The sequence below is a fragment of the Salvia splendens genome, chromosome 3 (assembly GCF_004379255.2).
Source record: "Salvia splendens isolate huo1 chromosome 3, SspV2, whole genome shotgun sequence".
Classification (NCBI taxonomy): Eukaryota; Viridiplantae; Streptophyta; class Magnoliopsida; order Lamiales; family Lamiaceae; genus Salvia; species Salvia splendens.
This window is the reverse complement of record NC_056034.1, coordinates 3,304,680-3,318,695: the sequence shown is the minus strand read 5'-3', so window position 1 is coordinate 3,318,695 and position 14,016 is coordinate 3,304,680. Positions and strand designations below refer to the sequence as shown.

Genomic DNA, 14,016 nt, shown 5'->3' with positions numbered 1-14,016 from the left:
ATTTACAATGAATGAATCTTTTTAAACTAATGATGTTGTACAAATTAGACTCTTTTATGAAATTGTGTGTTTTTGGCGAAGGTTAGGAATGCCATAATTCGGCAAACACTACTAGCACAAGAAAATCAAGGACAAAATACACAAACTTAGATCACTTTCTTAATTTCCCAATATCAAATTTTGCCTAAATGGAAGCTGACATTGTTGGAAAGATGACGCCAATAGAGAAAGAAGATTCCGAATATAGTGATAGAAGAGGAAGATCCCGAGTATCTCGTGATAGAGGAATTAGTGATTTTTTCCTAATGTAGTCTAGGGTAAATAATGCATTGACATATACGGTTAATAATAAAAATCGCCTCTTTTGATAGACATGAACCTGAAATTTTATTACATTGTGTGACTTTAAATATTTAGTTGATAATGTTTAAATTATGCATAGCCTATAGCCAAATGGATACTTTTAGATATAGTACGATGATTTCATAATAAATATGAATATTTAATGCTCAAAAAGTCAAAAGTAATGTACAAATCCGTATGTGGCTAACATTATGCAATCCAATGCAGGAGTACAAAATTTCATACTAGTATATATCGAGTTGTCTTCGATTCGGCTTGAATTTCGAAGAAGATATTTAAAGTTGTATATTTATCACCAATTTTATTGTATATAAACAAAATTAAAGATTTGGCTATGATAACATAAGTGCTATGAATTTTTAACTAGTCCCAAGTGTTTTAATCATTTAATATTATGATTTTTACTTTTCCGAGATAATATTCCTGGCTCCCACTTCTTTTCAATATAGTAGTAATAGTAGAATTCTATATGACCTCGGTCGCTATATTATCAATAGTCAATACTACTAGTAATTAATTTTTACATGCATCCCAATTGTGGTCAAATTGGGTTTAATAATATTTTTCTAAACGATTATTTACGCGGGGCCTTAACTGATTTTAATTTCTTTATTAATTATTTTCTCCTCACTTTGCTTGGTCGAAACCCTTCGTCCGCGCGCGTGTAGAATTTTGTGTGAATATGGCGATGGCGATGGCAAGTTTATACCGGCGTATCCTCCCTTCTCCACCGGCCATTGACTTCGCTTCCTCCGAAGGCAAGGTATGGCCACGGTCTATTTCCTTGTTTTTTTTATTTGATTGCTTTAATTTTCACGCGTTTCCCATTTTCCTACTACTGACTTTGTTTGAATTATGACTCTGCCGATTGTTTGTTACCTGATATCATATTACTAAGCCATAGATGAATGTGGATGTCCGGGATGTTGATTTGAAAATTAGCTATTTGGTGTAATCTGTTTTGCTGAAGGACAAAAAAAACAAGCCAATTCTGGGAGTTTTTTTAATTAAACTAGCGGTGATTGTTGGATCGTTGAGAGCTATTAATTCTGGAATTTAAAGAGTTATGCACAGTCTTTGTATGATTTAGCTTTAGGACCGTTCCAAGCGTTAAACCATCGAGAATAATTTTGTCAAACCCAAGAAGAGATATCTCAGAGTTTCTGTGGCAGTTGGTAGATGGACTGTATTTTGTTCTGGAAATTTTTTATTTAGTTATATGACCTTGCCGATTAAAATCTGGAGCAGTTTCGGTTTGATTAAGGGCCTGGTCTTTTGATACTAGTTTTGTTTGCAATTGATGATGATCTCAAATTGTTACTAGTTTTCAAATTAATTGGCTATTAATTGGAGTTTTACCTAATACATAGTGGATACTGTGCTGCTTCTTAGATAGAGAATTCAAGAGGTAACATGAAAAATACCGCATTTTCCACACCACTGTTACCGCTTCCATGATCTTCTTATTAAGCATACCCATGCTTATGGTTCAGCTGTTTATGAGCCAAGAGCACCTACATGCTTCATAACATCTTTCAGCCATATCTAGTGGTTTCTGTCTGTTATGCATAGTCGAGTAATTGTTTTTTTTTGTTTGTATTTTGGAATGGTATTGCAGAAACTATTTACAGAAGCTATTCACAGTGGAACCATGGAAGGTTTCTTCAAGTTGATTTCTTATTTCCAGACACAATCTGAACCTGCATATTGTGGTCTGGCTAGCCTTTCGATGGTTTTGAACGCCCTTGCCATTGACCCTCGTAGAAAATGGAAAGGTAACCAATACTGTGACTCACATATATGGTGAATTTGTAGCAGGTGTGGACTAGATTCTACATCACCTAAGAGGCGTAAAAGCTTTTACTATGCCAAATTGTATGGGATGTTCACCTGTGCTTCACTCTTTGAAGCGCTGTGAGGATATTTAGTTCACATGTAACTCGTTTTGGCTAGAGGCTGGTTTGGTATCTCAATTTGATTATATAACTTCGTTTACTGTACTGTTCAATATGATTCTCACTTGTTCTTGGGAACTTTGAAATACTTGCAGCCTTTTGTCCAGTTAGTTTGTGTAACTTGAAACATTAATGCTGTACTTTCCAAACATGTATGCACTATTTACCTGAACTGGGAGGAGACATATGTTAAAAGTGGTTTGGTGCATCTTCATATTGCATTTTTCTGTTATTGTTAGGTTTATCTTTTTCTCCAAATCATGAACTTAATAGATTCAAGGCTCTGCACTGTACAGGGCCTTGGAGATGGTTTGATGAAAACATGTTGGATTGCTGTGAGCCTCTAGAAAAGGTAAAGAACACAGGTATTACATTCGGGAAAGTTGTATGCTTGGCACACTGTGCTGGAGCTAAGGTTGAAGCTTTTCGGACAACTCAGAGCACTATAGATGATTTCCGGAAATATGTCATGGCATGTGCTTCTTCAGAGGATTGCCATGTGATTTCATCATATCACAGAGGAGTATTTAAACAGGTCAATACTGATTGTGCTATTATTTTCTATTAAATATTCACGATGACTTATGTTTTTTGCTTTGATAGGCTATGTTGTCAAGTACTTTAGTTGTTTAAGTGTTAATGAAATAGAATGCTTTCACTAGCAGACTGGAACAGGCCATTTTTCACCAATTGGTGGATATCATGCTGAACGTGATATGGCTCTGATCCTAGATGTTGCAAGATTCAAATATCCTCCTCACTGGGTTCCACTTCGTCTTCTTTGGGAAGCTATGGATACTGTTGATGAATCAAATGGGCTACACAGAGGGTATGTGAAACCATCAATTCTATCTGCCACCTCTTCTGATTTTGTAGCCAATTAAAATTTTGGGATATCTCCACCCTTCTGAAAATACGTCATTCTCATCTTCCTTCCCATGTTTGTACTCTGGGTGTAAGCTTGTATTACAATGATGAAGTCTTTTTATATTTTCTTGTTGAAACAGATGGGTTCCTGTGTTCTCCATTTAACCCAGTCTCGATAATTTGCAGGTTTTTGCTCGTGACTAGGCACCAAAGATCACCTGCTTTACTTTACACCCTGGTATTATTTTAATACGTAGTTGCTAATATGCTATTGCTCCCAATCCTTATGAACAAAAGAATGGCTGGCACTTTTATCAGGGCATGTTTTATTTTTCCTTAACCGTCTTCTTTATATTACTGAAAGGAACCTAGGTTTAAATCATGGTGCATCATATATTTCTTTATAAGATAATACCTGGGGAAGTGCATTAATCATTGGAATCTGTGTCTGCCTTTCGAGTGTTATACAATGACCATAAAAATAGTTAGCATTGCCAACAAAAATCTGCCTATGCATCTGGCAATTCATTTAATACTGAGGTCATCTTGAACTCGCCTCAAATTAGTTTTATGCAGCTTACTGAGCAGTTCAATCTAGCTAATACTTTTTGCTGCATGGCAGAGCTGTAAACACGAGAGTTGGATCACTACTGCAAAATATCTGATGGATGATGTCCCGGTGCTATTAAGTTCCGACAATGTGCAAAATGTCAAGAATGTGCTTGCAAGTGTCTTCATGTCTCTTCCAGCAGACTTTGCAGAGTTCATTAAATGGGTGGCAGAGATTCGTAGGGAAGAGGATAACAGTCAAAGTTTGAGTGAAGAAGAGAAAGGGAGGCTTCGTATCAAGGTAAATTCCAATGGACCATGTGGGCCTTGTTGTGCATGCCAGATCTTCATATACTTCTGTTACCGATTCTGGTAATGAAATGTTGAAGGTCCACTATATTTACTAAATCCGATTTTCCAGGAGGAGGTGTTGAAAAGAATGCAAGAAACTGACCTTTACAAGCATGTTACTGATATTCTGTCTTCAGAGACACTTGGGTGCCGGTTCAAGCAAACGTTGGGCATCGACGATAGCTTGCCTAACATTGCTGCTTCTGTATGCTCCCAAGGGGCGGGGATTTTGATGGGAAAGTCAGGTTCTTCAGATATGTTTTGCTGCCGGGAGACGTGTGTGAGAAGTTACAGAGCTACTAACGGGGACAGGCCTGTTACTGTAGTATCTGGAACAGTGGTCAACAGCAATGGAGAGGATGGAGTTGATATGTTGGTCCCTTTATCACAAACAGATTCTGGCTGCTCCAATTTTGGCTCATGTGATTATTCTGGTATGCACCCAGCTAGTAATGATGTTTTGACAGCACTTCTACTAGCATTGCCCCCAGAGACATGGTCTGGTATTAAAGACGAAAAGACTTTTGAGGAAGTATCTGATTTGGTTTCGACCGAACAACTTCATCCATTACTTCAAGAAGAGGTACGAATTATTGATAACTATAGGTTCCAGGTCTCTATCATTTTTCATACGAGGTGTTAACTCGGTTTTTATGGATATGGCAGATTTTGCATTTGCGGGGGCAACTACTTATGCTGAAGAGATGCAAGGATAACAAGGTAGAAGACGATCTAGGTGCTCCCCTTGTTTAACTTTATTTTTCCTACATATTTTATGAATCTAATGTATGAACATTACATGCTTCTGAGGTCAAAATTACCTGACGCACAGATAAACATTTTCGGGCAACTGCTCTAGTACATTTGTTTTCCATGTTATAGGTTCAATTGGAGTAACAGTAGGTACTTCCCACAACTCGAACTCTCTGCACGATGTAGCAATATCATCCCAAAGATCCAATTTTTATCCAAAGCAAACCTCGTGTCAAAAAAATTCACGTACTTTAACCCGTTGTTCAATCAAGATAGCGTCATCTCCTTGGCAAGGTGTCCTCCGCCCACGGATAAGAAGACCTGGCAATGGCTTCTCGCCTTTTGGCCTTGTATATATAAATTTACATCAATGGTTGCCTTCCCAAAGACTGCTGCACTTTGCGGCAGGCAAAGCATGCTTCTAGCTTGACGGGCATAGAATAGGGATTCAAGTACATATATAAAGTTACGAAGATATACATACTTTTGAGGTTTTTGGTCACGTAATTTGTTCTGTATATTGATTAGTTGGTATGTTCATGAGAGAGAAGAGTAGTCAGAGGAAATATACACTACATTACATATATTTGTTATTTAAACTGAAATCTCATTGACTACAATACATAGTTTGTGAATAGAAACATTCTCTTCGGAATTGGTGTATAAAGAAATGCCACACTTCGCTGTTTCAATTCTATATTCAGATCATAAACAACTAATCATCAGCATCATCTTACACAACTACGCAAGTATATATATGTATTCATATTTATACTTATATGTCCGCTATTCTCATAAAGTCCTAGACCAATCCATTCATCCTGTTACTCAATTTGAAAAAGGAAATGTAGATTCCTCAGTTAAATCTCACTCTCTGAAACCAAAATATGGCTATTTGTTTCGTAAGAAATAAATATCAAATGGAGATCAACAGTTTCTCTTTATGCTGAGAAGCTCCTTTCTCGCAACTCAGGAGACAATGAACTATGAAACTTAAACCCAAAAAATCTAGGGAAAAAAACATTTACCAGCCTGTAAAGCAATAAATGGCAGGAATTTAGCCTAGCTGAGGGCTTTAACTGCTTTCTCAGCCGCATCGTCCAAATCTTCGGCAGTAATCAATGTCATACCACTTTCCTGTAAACAAGAAAAAGATCCCGGGGGGAGGTACGTTAGATAATCTGCACTGTCCAGTAAAATTTCCAAGGATGGTGTTGTTTCGAAATTCACCTTCAGAATTCTTCGTCCCTGGTCGACATTGGTGCCTTCAAGACGGACTACCACAGGTACTTTCAGTTGAACCTTTAAAAGAAGCCAACAAATGTTCAGAATTGTACAACAGAAAGTGGTAACTAATATGAGAACGATTAAGTGATCTACGAAGAAGCTGAACTAGCACAACAGAAAGTGGTAACTTCTGACATTAAAGAACTGCCAAATCAGCACTAAGCACAAGTGAATTTAAGTCACTGCAAGCTGTACCTGTTTAGCAGCATTCACAATTCCACTAGCTATCACATCGCACTTCATAATTCCTCCAAAAATATTCACAAGAATGGCTTTCACTTTCTCATCTGAAGTCAGAATTTTGAATGCCTCCACAACCTGTTACCATATACAGTAAAGGCTAGAAGTTACAGAAAGTCTAAAATAGAACAATTTTAGCAGGTAACTATAAAGATATGTATAAGTTAAATAAATTTAGACACCCATAGTACAGACTTTAGGCATACAGTCAACTTACACTGATTACAGGGAAAGATGGTATCAACTGAAACAAATCACCTATACCTGGCTTTCAGAAGCATTGCCACCAACATCAAGAAAATTAGCTGGAGTTCCTCCATGCAACTTAATGATATCCATTGTAGCCATGGCAAGACCAGCACCATTGACCATGCAACCAATTTCTCCATCTAAACCAATGTAATTTAGATCAGCCTTTGCTGCAGCAACCTGATAAATGATAGAAATTGCAACAAAATTAAGTAACCAATTTAAAGTGAAGATTCAGTGGCTTCTTGCAACTCATGTGTATCAAGATCAACTTACCTCACGCGGATCCTCTTGTGTTGGATCCCTCAGAGTAAAAATTTCTTTCTGGCGGAATGCAGCATTATCATCAAAGTTGAGTTTGGCATCAGCAGCAACCAACTGCTTATCAGAAGTCTCAGCAATAGGATTGATCTATTTCACACATTACAGGCGAAATCAGATATAATAGGACACTTATGAAAGATAATAGTACATATTATAAATATTAGCATTGGTACAGTAAAACAAAGAAACTTTTGGAAAGAGAAAATCCATCAATCACCTCCAGCAATGTGCAATCACATTTGCAAAAAAGTTCATATAACTTTTTCACTTGTTCAATCGAAGCATTTCTATCAGCCACTGTTGGAGATAGCCCATCGACTACCTTGGCAGCATCCTCGTCTGTAATTCCGGTAAAAACATCAACAGGAACCTGCACGCAGGGGAGAATGGAAGGGTTACAACTACAATCCAGTCCCAAAGAAGTAACTTTCCAAAGCAATACAATTGTACGGTATAGGATGTTACCTTTACAATCAATTCTGGATGCTTCTCCGCAAGATCTTCAATACTGGTTCCTCCTTTTTTACAAGAAATGATAAGCTGAAAAATGAGAGAAGTTCATAGCTCAGCAGAAAACTAAATTGATGAATAAGTAACCTGATTTTGATTTCAGCATTTACAAAATAATGTTTGCCTTGTAGGGCATACATAACTATAGCAAAAATATGTTATATAGAGAGAGGCTGATTGCAGGCATCTCTACCTTATATAGCAAAAATGAGGCCTCATGACTCACACGCAACTACATAGACAAAATTATAGAGAGGGACAGTGATACGATCCCACATCGGTTTCACACGAAAGTGTGGAATAGCATATAATAGGGAGTCAACCCTTTACCTTTGACCATGGTTTTGGGTTAAGTTAGGGCTTCCTATCTTATATGCTTATCAATTTGGTGCGGTGAACGTGGATCCGGATGTCCTACGGAAAGGGGCTACCTGTAGGTGTGACCAAGGGGTGCCACCGAAGAAACGTGGGCCCGAAAGGAAAATGGGCCGTAAAGCGGATGGTGGGCCCGTGGCGTGTGCCGTCCGTGGACGTCCGGTTTAAAAAGAGGGATGGATTGATACGATCCCACATCGGTTTCACACGAAAGTGTGGAATAGCATATAATAGGGAGTCAACCCTTTACCTTTGACCATGGTTTTGGGTTAAGTTAGGGCTTCCTATCTTATATGCTTATCAGACAGCTCATAAGCTAACTGACAAGAAATTTCCTTCCACAAGGTTTTCTACAATAACAAATCATGATTCGAATTTGATCAGCTAAGTAAAAAGAACTATGTATTTTCTAAGTATTAGATTAGTAGATGATTCACATCTAAACAACCATAGATTAATAATTTGATTAAAACCATGAGAACTAAAGATGCATCATGAGACCAACCATTTACCAGTATGACTGGTGCCATGTGAAAGTGCATACACATGCCCTTGCGCAATCTAACCAACTTGTTTACAAGCACTTCTGCCCTTACAAGTGTATTTTGGTTAGCTTTTTGCAAACTGCTCTCTTGCTCTCTCCCTTCTCTAGAAAATACAACCATAAAGCATACAGTTCATTTTTCTTACCAATACTTTTTTGTAAAAAGGTTATTTTCTTACTAGCATGTGTTAAAGGTGCTTACTTCCAATTTTATTCCTAACACCCAACACAGACACTAGGTTGTATCTTGCAGTCCATGATTAAAAGCTCTCATGGTGAGATCAACCATTTACCAGTATGACTGGTGCCATGTGAAAGTGCATACACGCCCTTGAAAAATCTAACCAACTTGTTTACAAGCACTTCTGTCCTTACAAGTGTAATTTTGGTTGGCTTTTTGCAAACTGCTCTCTTGCTCCCTCCCTTCTCTAGAAAATACAACCATTAAAGCATACACTTATTTTTTTTACCGATACTTTTTGTAAAAAGGTTATTTTCTTACTAGCATGTATTAAATGTGCTTGTTTCCAATTTATTCCTAACACCCTACACAGACACTAGGTTGTATGTTGCAGTCCATGATTAAAAGCTCTAATGGAATTTTCACAACCAGGGAGCTATTTTACAGTCCATGACTGGAGAACATAATATCAGGCAACCTTGAACTATATACATAATTGATCATATAATTTCAAACAAGATAGACAGAATTAAAGTAGATTGACCGAAGGATGCATGACAACATGGCATGCTGAAACACCAGCTTCAGACACGGTGTTATAAGTAACATACATGCCCAAATTTTTTTATCAAACAGCCAAGGCACCATAAAAAATAATGGCTTCATGCTTCTTCTAAGCCATCTTCATTTTTATGACGAGATTTCAGTCTACGAATGGAATTATGTGGGATGGGGTGGGTGGTTAGGTGGCTAAAATGAGACTTAAATTGAGTAATGAAATTCTGTGGAACAAATATAGTCATTTTTAAGAACTTACAGGACCAGCGGATTTACGATCAAGAGTAATGGCGAAGTACATCTCATTGACAAGTGACAATTTCTCGCACAAATAAACCTGCGAGGAAGATATGATTGAATGTAATTTCACATTGAACTCATCATCATATGATAAACCAAAACTTGAAATCAAGTATGCTGAGAAGCAAAGAAGAAACAAAATGACATCAATACCCAACAAGAGATAGACCACTATAAGACAAACATTGAAAAACTTAAGCCCTGGCCCTACTTGGTTTCATTCTGTAAGAGGAATCATTTATACAGTAGTACAAGTTATGTGCATACATAGGACTTAGTTTGAATATTTAATTGCATGTAATGTCATGTCATATGTGATGATCGGAAGGTTGAGGATTCTGCTGAAATGTGAGTTTTGGGATGGTAAAATTTTAACTAGTAGAGAGGGGGTGCAAATTGCAAAAGTAATACTCCCTCCGTCCCATAAAAATATGTGCACTTTCCATTTTCGTTCGTCCCATAAAAATATGGGCATTTCCATTTGCGGAAAGTAATCCAATTTATTACCCCTATACATCAAGTTATTTACAACTTATACCACCATTAAAACACTAATAATAATGGGGGTCTCACTATCCACTAACACTACTCTAATTACCCTTCCCCTCCTCTCTCTTACTTTACCAAATTTGTCTAAATTCTCGTGCCATATCATATGCCCATATTTTTATGGGACGGAGGAAGTAGACTATTAAGATGATTTGGATCCTGATTACAATACAATACTATTTGTATATTAGGGGCTTGAAAGTTGAAAGCAAGCTCCACATAAACTTCTTTAAACATGGAGAGTAATTCACTCTAGGCATCTTTTACACTGCATAATTACAATAACTCAAAGTCCTGATCGTGTAAAACTAGTTAGAGACTTGAGTATGGATAAACGTAACTATCCATCATGACATAGCACAGGAGGACTTTAGAGATGAAACTCAGCATAAATGAGATATTGATCAGCTCAAGTTGATAAAATACTTCTATGTGTCACAGCGCCAGCCATGTATGAAAGTGTATTTAGAGCTATAAGATACAAAAATAATAAATAATCAATTCAAACCTTGCTGACAACTTTTCCTTGAGCTCCAGTTTGCTTAGTGACAAGTATTTGTCCAAGCATTTGCTCTGCATGACATTATTCACATGAGTACAATAAGCAAGAAAATATTGGAGTACAAATTCACGTCCCACTTCCACATTGACTCGTAAAGGAGAATCAGATATGCGAAAGCGAAACAGTTAACTGAGACTTGTAGGTTGTAGCTGTAAAAAGTAACCCATAAAATTTTCCATCATACCAGCAATGTTTGCAACCTTGTCAGCTTCCACAATGTGAACACCACCCTTTAGACCACTCTTAAATGTTCCGAGCCCTCGCCCACCAGCAAGGATTTGTGACTTGACCACAACCTGGATCACCGAAAATTCCAAGTGTTATACTACATCTTGACATCATTCAAGAAAGAGAACGATACTAATGCTGATCTCCCCTACCTCACTCTGGTTGGGGAACACATCCCGTAATGCCTTCTTGACTTCATCAAGCGAACTAACTGCAACACCTCTGGGAACATTGATTCCATGCTTGCTCATCAAATCAGCTCCCTAAATGCAATCAAATTAAGGATATAAACCAATTGGACAAGAGTTCTAAATGCAAATTAATTGCTGGCATCAAAAGTCTTTGGTCATTTCTTCAGCAATAAACTTCATTATTAACACCCAAAACTCACTCTCTAAAAAAAAACATGTTTACTTACAAATTAAGTATAAAGTTTTTATGCAATTCCCCTAAACGACTGAAATTAGATAACTCAAAAAAACCTGCACTAATATCACACTAGAACTGCATATATGCTAAATGTATCCATAGGTCACATTCGAGTCACCACGGACACAGTAAATAGAGAACCACTATTGATCCTTTTTAGTACTCCATTTTCTAAAAAAACATAATAGAATCATAGATGCAATATATGCTATACAGTAACAGATAGCGTGAATCAACAAACAAAAAAACAAACAAACATACATACATACACACATACATACATACATACATACATACATACATACATAGGCACATAAAATGTGAGGAACATTTGCAATCGTGTGCGGGAACCGTACCTGATACTCGTGTATGTTGAGACGGCGGAGCTGCTGCTGCTGCCATTTTCCGGCGACGGAGAGAGATCGAGTAGCGAGATTTCCGAGCAATCGTCGCACCATTTTTCGCAAGTTGTTTGAAGACGGAAATGGGATCAGAGATTTACGGAAGAATAATACTACCACCAGTAACAATTGATAAACAAGAGCGGAGGCGCGTCAAGGAAGCAAGAGCAGACCCTAATTTATTTTTCCTTTTCTTATGTTTTTAATAAATCTATAACATTTTTTATTTCTCTTTTTTTTTTCTCTTTCATTTCCCCATTTTATTTTCAACCTTCATTTTATATTCCATGTGTATAAAAACGGATGTGATTTCAATAGATTACAAGGATTCATAATATAATATTTTGAAGTCGATATAATTATTTAGGGGTGAGGAAAATAATTATACGCGAATATCTGATTCAAATCTAATCGCAATTTAAAATTTAGATTAGTTTTTTTTCGGTTTGATTAATTTTTAGGATAATTTCAATTTTTTGGTTTGATTCAAATTGAAAAAATTGAAAAACCAAATTTATTTTTAATAATATATTATACTTACAAATTAAACTATATTTGTGTTAATTTATATTAATAAATGTAGCAATATTTAGATTTTAAAAAGATTGTATTGATAGTATGATAAAAAAAATATTGTTAAATATATAAAATTATTTTTTTTGAATTTTTGGATGTATTGTGCAATTTTGGTTTTTCGGTTTTGTAGTTTGGATTTCGGCTTTCCAATTCTTTTGGAAATATTTATGAAATTTCGATTGTTATAGTTTGGATTTCGATTTTTTTAGCTCGAATTTATTTGTCTATGAATAACTAACATTTAAGAGTAATTAACTCTGATGCAGAAATGCAGAAAAACTTGTAAAAATCATGGATTAAATATGCCCGGTCAATGGATTTTGACCAAATAATAAATGTGACGAGACATTTAATTTTGTGAAATTAAATGACATAGCGTCGATCTACATTTTACGTAGGTAAATGTAGTATATTCACTTTCTCAAATCCGATTTCCGGTGAGTGAGAAATAGTGGATTAAAGTTGGGCATAATTAGCTTTTAATTAAAGCTTGGAGATGGAGCTTAGGGAATAATTAACTAGTGTTAATTATCCCACATTGGAGGATTAACACATCTTTAATGTGTATAAATTAAGTGACTTTATGTTACTTAATAATTATAGTGGACCAAGATGGGTGAAAGAGCCCACACGCGCGCACACGCGCGCGCCGCCGCCGCCGCCCGCCCGCCCGAGCCCGAGCCCGTGCCCGTGCACGTGCTCGCGCTCGCGCTCGCGGCCGCGGCCGAGGGCCGAGGGCCGAGGGCCCGAGCCCGAGCTCGATCTCGATCTCGATCTTGGACTTGGACTTGGACTTGGACTTGGACTTGGACTTTGATCTTGGCAATTGGTCTTTGGGCTTGGTGCTTGGCCCAAACTATTCTTTTTGGACCACCGCCGAGTCAGCAATCCAAGTGGCTTGACACGTCGTCAAGCGAGGCACAGTCACGGTTGCCACGTGAGAAATCCACACGCTCCACACACGGGTGGCACATTACAGCCACACGCCTGTAACCGACGTCGGTTACGTTTTTGCCATGATGAGCCTTCAATGGCTGGTTGACCCTGCATGGTGGTTGGCCTATAAATAGGCTAGCCATACCACTGCATTAGGACACACACCTACAAGCATTCTCTGCATAAGCTCTCTCCCTCTCCCTGCATTGTCTTTCTGTCGAAGCTCTGCCCTCTCCTCCATCCCGTTCGCCGGAGCTCTGCTGATTGCGGTGCTGCATCAGAAGAGACGTAGCCGTTTTACCTTTGGGGACGACACGCCAAACCGAGAGCACTACCGGGGCGTATCTCGTCTTGCGGGAAGAGGCCTCCTCGACTCGGCTGTCATAGCATACTGGTTTAGTTGTTTCATTTTCGTTGTAACTTCAGCTCTTTTTTGTATTCCTTCTTTTGGGTTGTATTACGCCCGGTTTTGTTATCTTGTAATCCCAGAAACCAACAATCGCAAGACGAGATAGCTTGCCTTTGAAGGAATTTGAACTTCTAAACTGAACTAAAACTTCCGAAACATTAACACCTTTTGCTGGAGATGTCGACGGAATCCAACACTGCTGCTGCCAACGCCACCGCCGCCATTCCCTCCACCATGGCGACCACTGGACCGGTCAACACTTCATCGATTCCCTCGATGATGCCAACTCCTGGCTTCCCAGCCGCTTCATCCACCGTCCCTTGGGTTTGGGACAACCCCTTCGGGGCGTCCACTGGTTCCACCTTTGGTGGTTCGGTTGGTTCCACTTTTAGTGGTTCCTTCGGGTCCTTTAAAGGATCGAGTGCTGGGGCCTTCGGGTCTCACACGAATGCTGGGGCCTTCGGGTCTCATGCGAGTGCTAGTCCCTTCGGGGCTGGTACGACCATGGCGGGCTCTATGC

At 38.2% G+C, this 14,016-nt stretch overlaps 2 protein-coding genes across 4 annotated transcripts; one reads left to right on the top strand and one right to left on the bottom strand.

The window, feature by feature from the left end:
• Positions 1 to 976: 976 nt before the first annotated feature.
• LOC121794403 (glutathione gamma-glutamylcysteinyltransferase 1-like) lies at positions 977 to 5,493 on the top strand. Of its 3 annotated transcripts, none has more exons than XM_042192550.1 (9): positions 977 to 1,126; positions 1,982 to 2,138; positions 2,615 to 2,853; positions 2,984 to 3,147; positions 3,372 to 3,423; positions 3,808 to 4,035; positions 4,156 to 4,668; positions 4,752 to 4,821; positions 4,968 to 5,493. In XM_042192550.1, the coding sequence occupies exons 1-9, from the start codon at positions 1,046 to 1,048 to the stop codon at positions 5,261 to 5,263; spliced, it is 1,800 nt and encodes a 599-aa protein (XP_042048484.1). In that variant the 5' UTR covers positions 977 to 1,045; the 3' UTR covers positions 5,264 to 5,493. The 3 variants fall into 3 exon arrangements, with proteins under 3 accessions (XP_042048484.1, XP_042048486.1, XP_042048485.1); XM_042192552.1 differs by having other exon boundaries at positions 4,752 to 4,805; positions 4,968 to 5,124; XM_042192551.1 differs by lacking the exon at positions 4,968 to 5,493 and having other exon boundaries at positions 4,752 to 4,946.
• Positions 5,494 to 5,670: 177 nt separating this feature from the next.
• LOC121794405 (succinate--CoA ligase [ADP-forming] subunit beta, mitochondrial) lies at positions 5,671 to 11,761 on the bottom strand. The gene is made up of 12 exons (XM_042192553.1): positions 11,531 to 11,761; positions 10,898 to 11,008; positions 10,702 to 10,813; positions 10,464 to 10,528; positions 9,366 to 9,443; positions 7,404 to 7,478; positions 7,156 to 7,308; positions 6,891 to 7,025; positions 6,630 to 6,794; positions 6,321 to 6,443; positions 6,069 to 6,140; positions 5,671 to 5,975 (listed from the first exon to the last, which is right to left on the bottom strand). Exons 1-12 carry the CDS (start codon positions 11,630 to 11,632, stop codon positions 5,901 to 5,903), a joined length of 1,266 nt encoding a protein of 421 aa, XP_042048487.1. The 5' UTR covers positions 11,633 to 11,761; the 3' UTR covers positions 5,671 to 5,900.
• Positions 11,762 to 14,016: the final 2,255 nt, after the last annotated feature.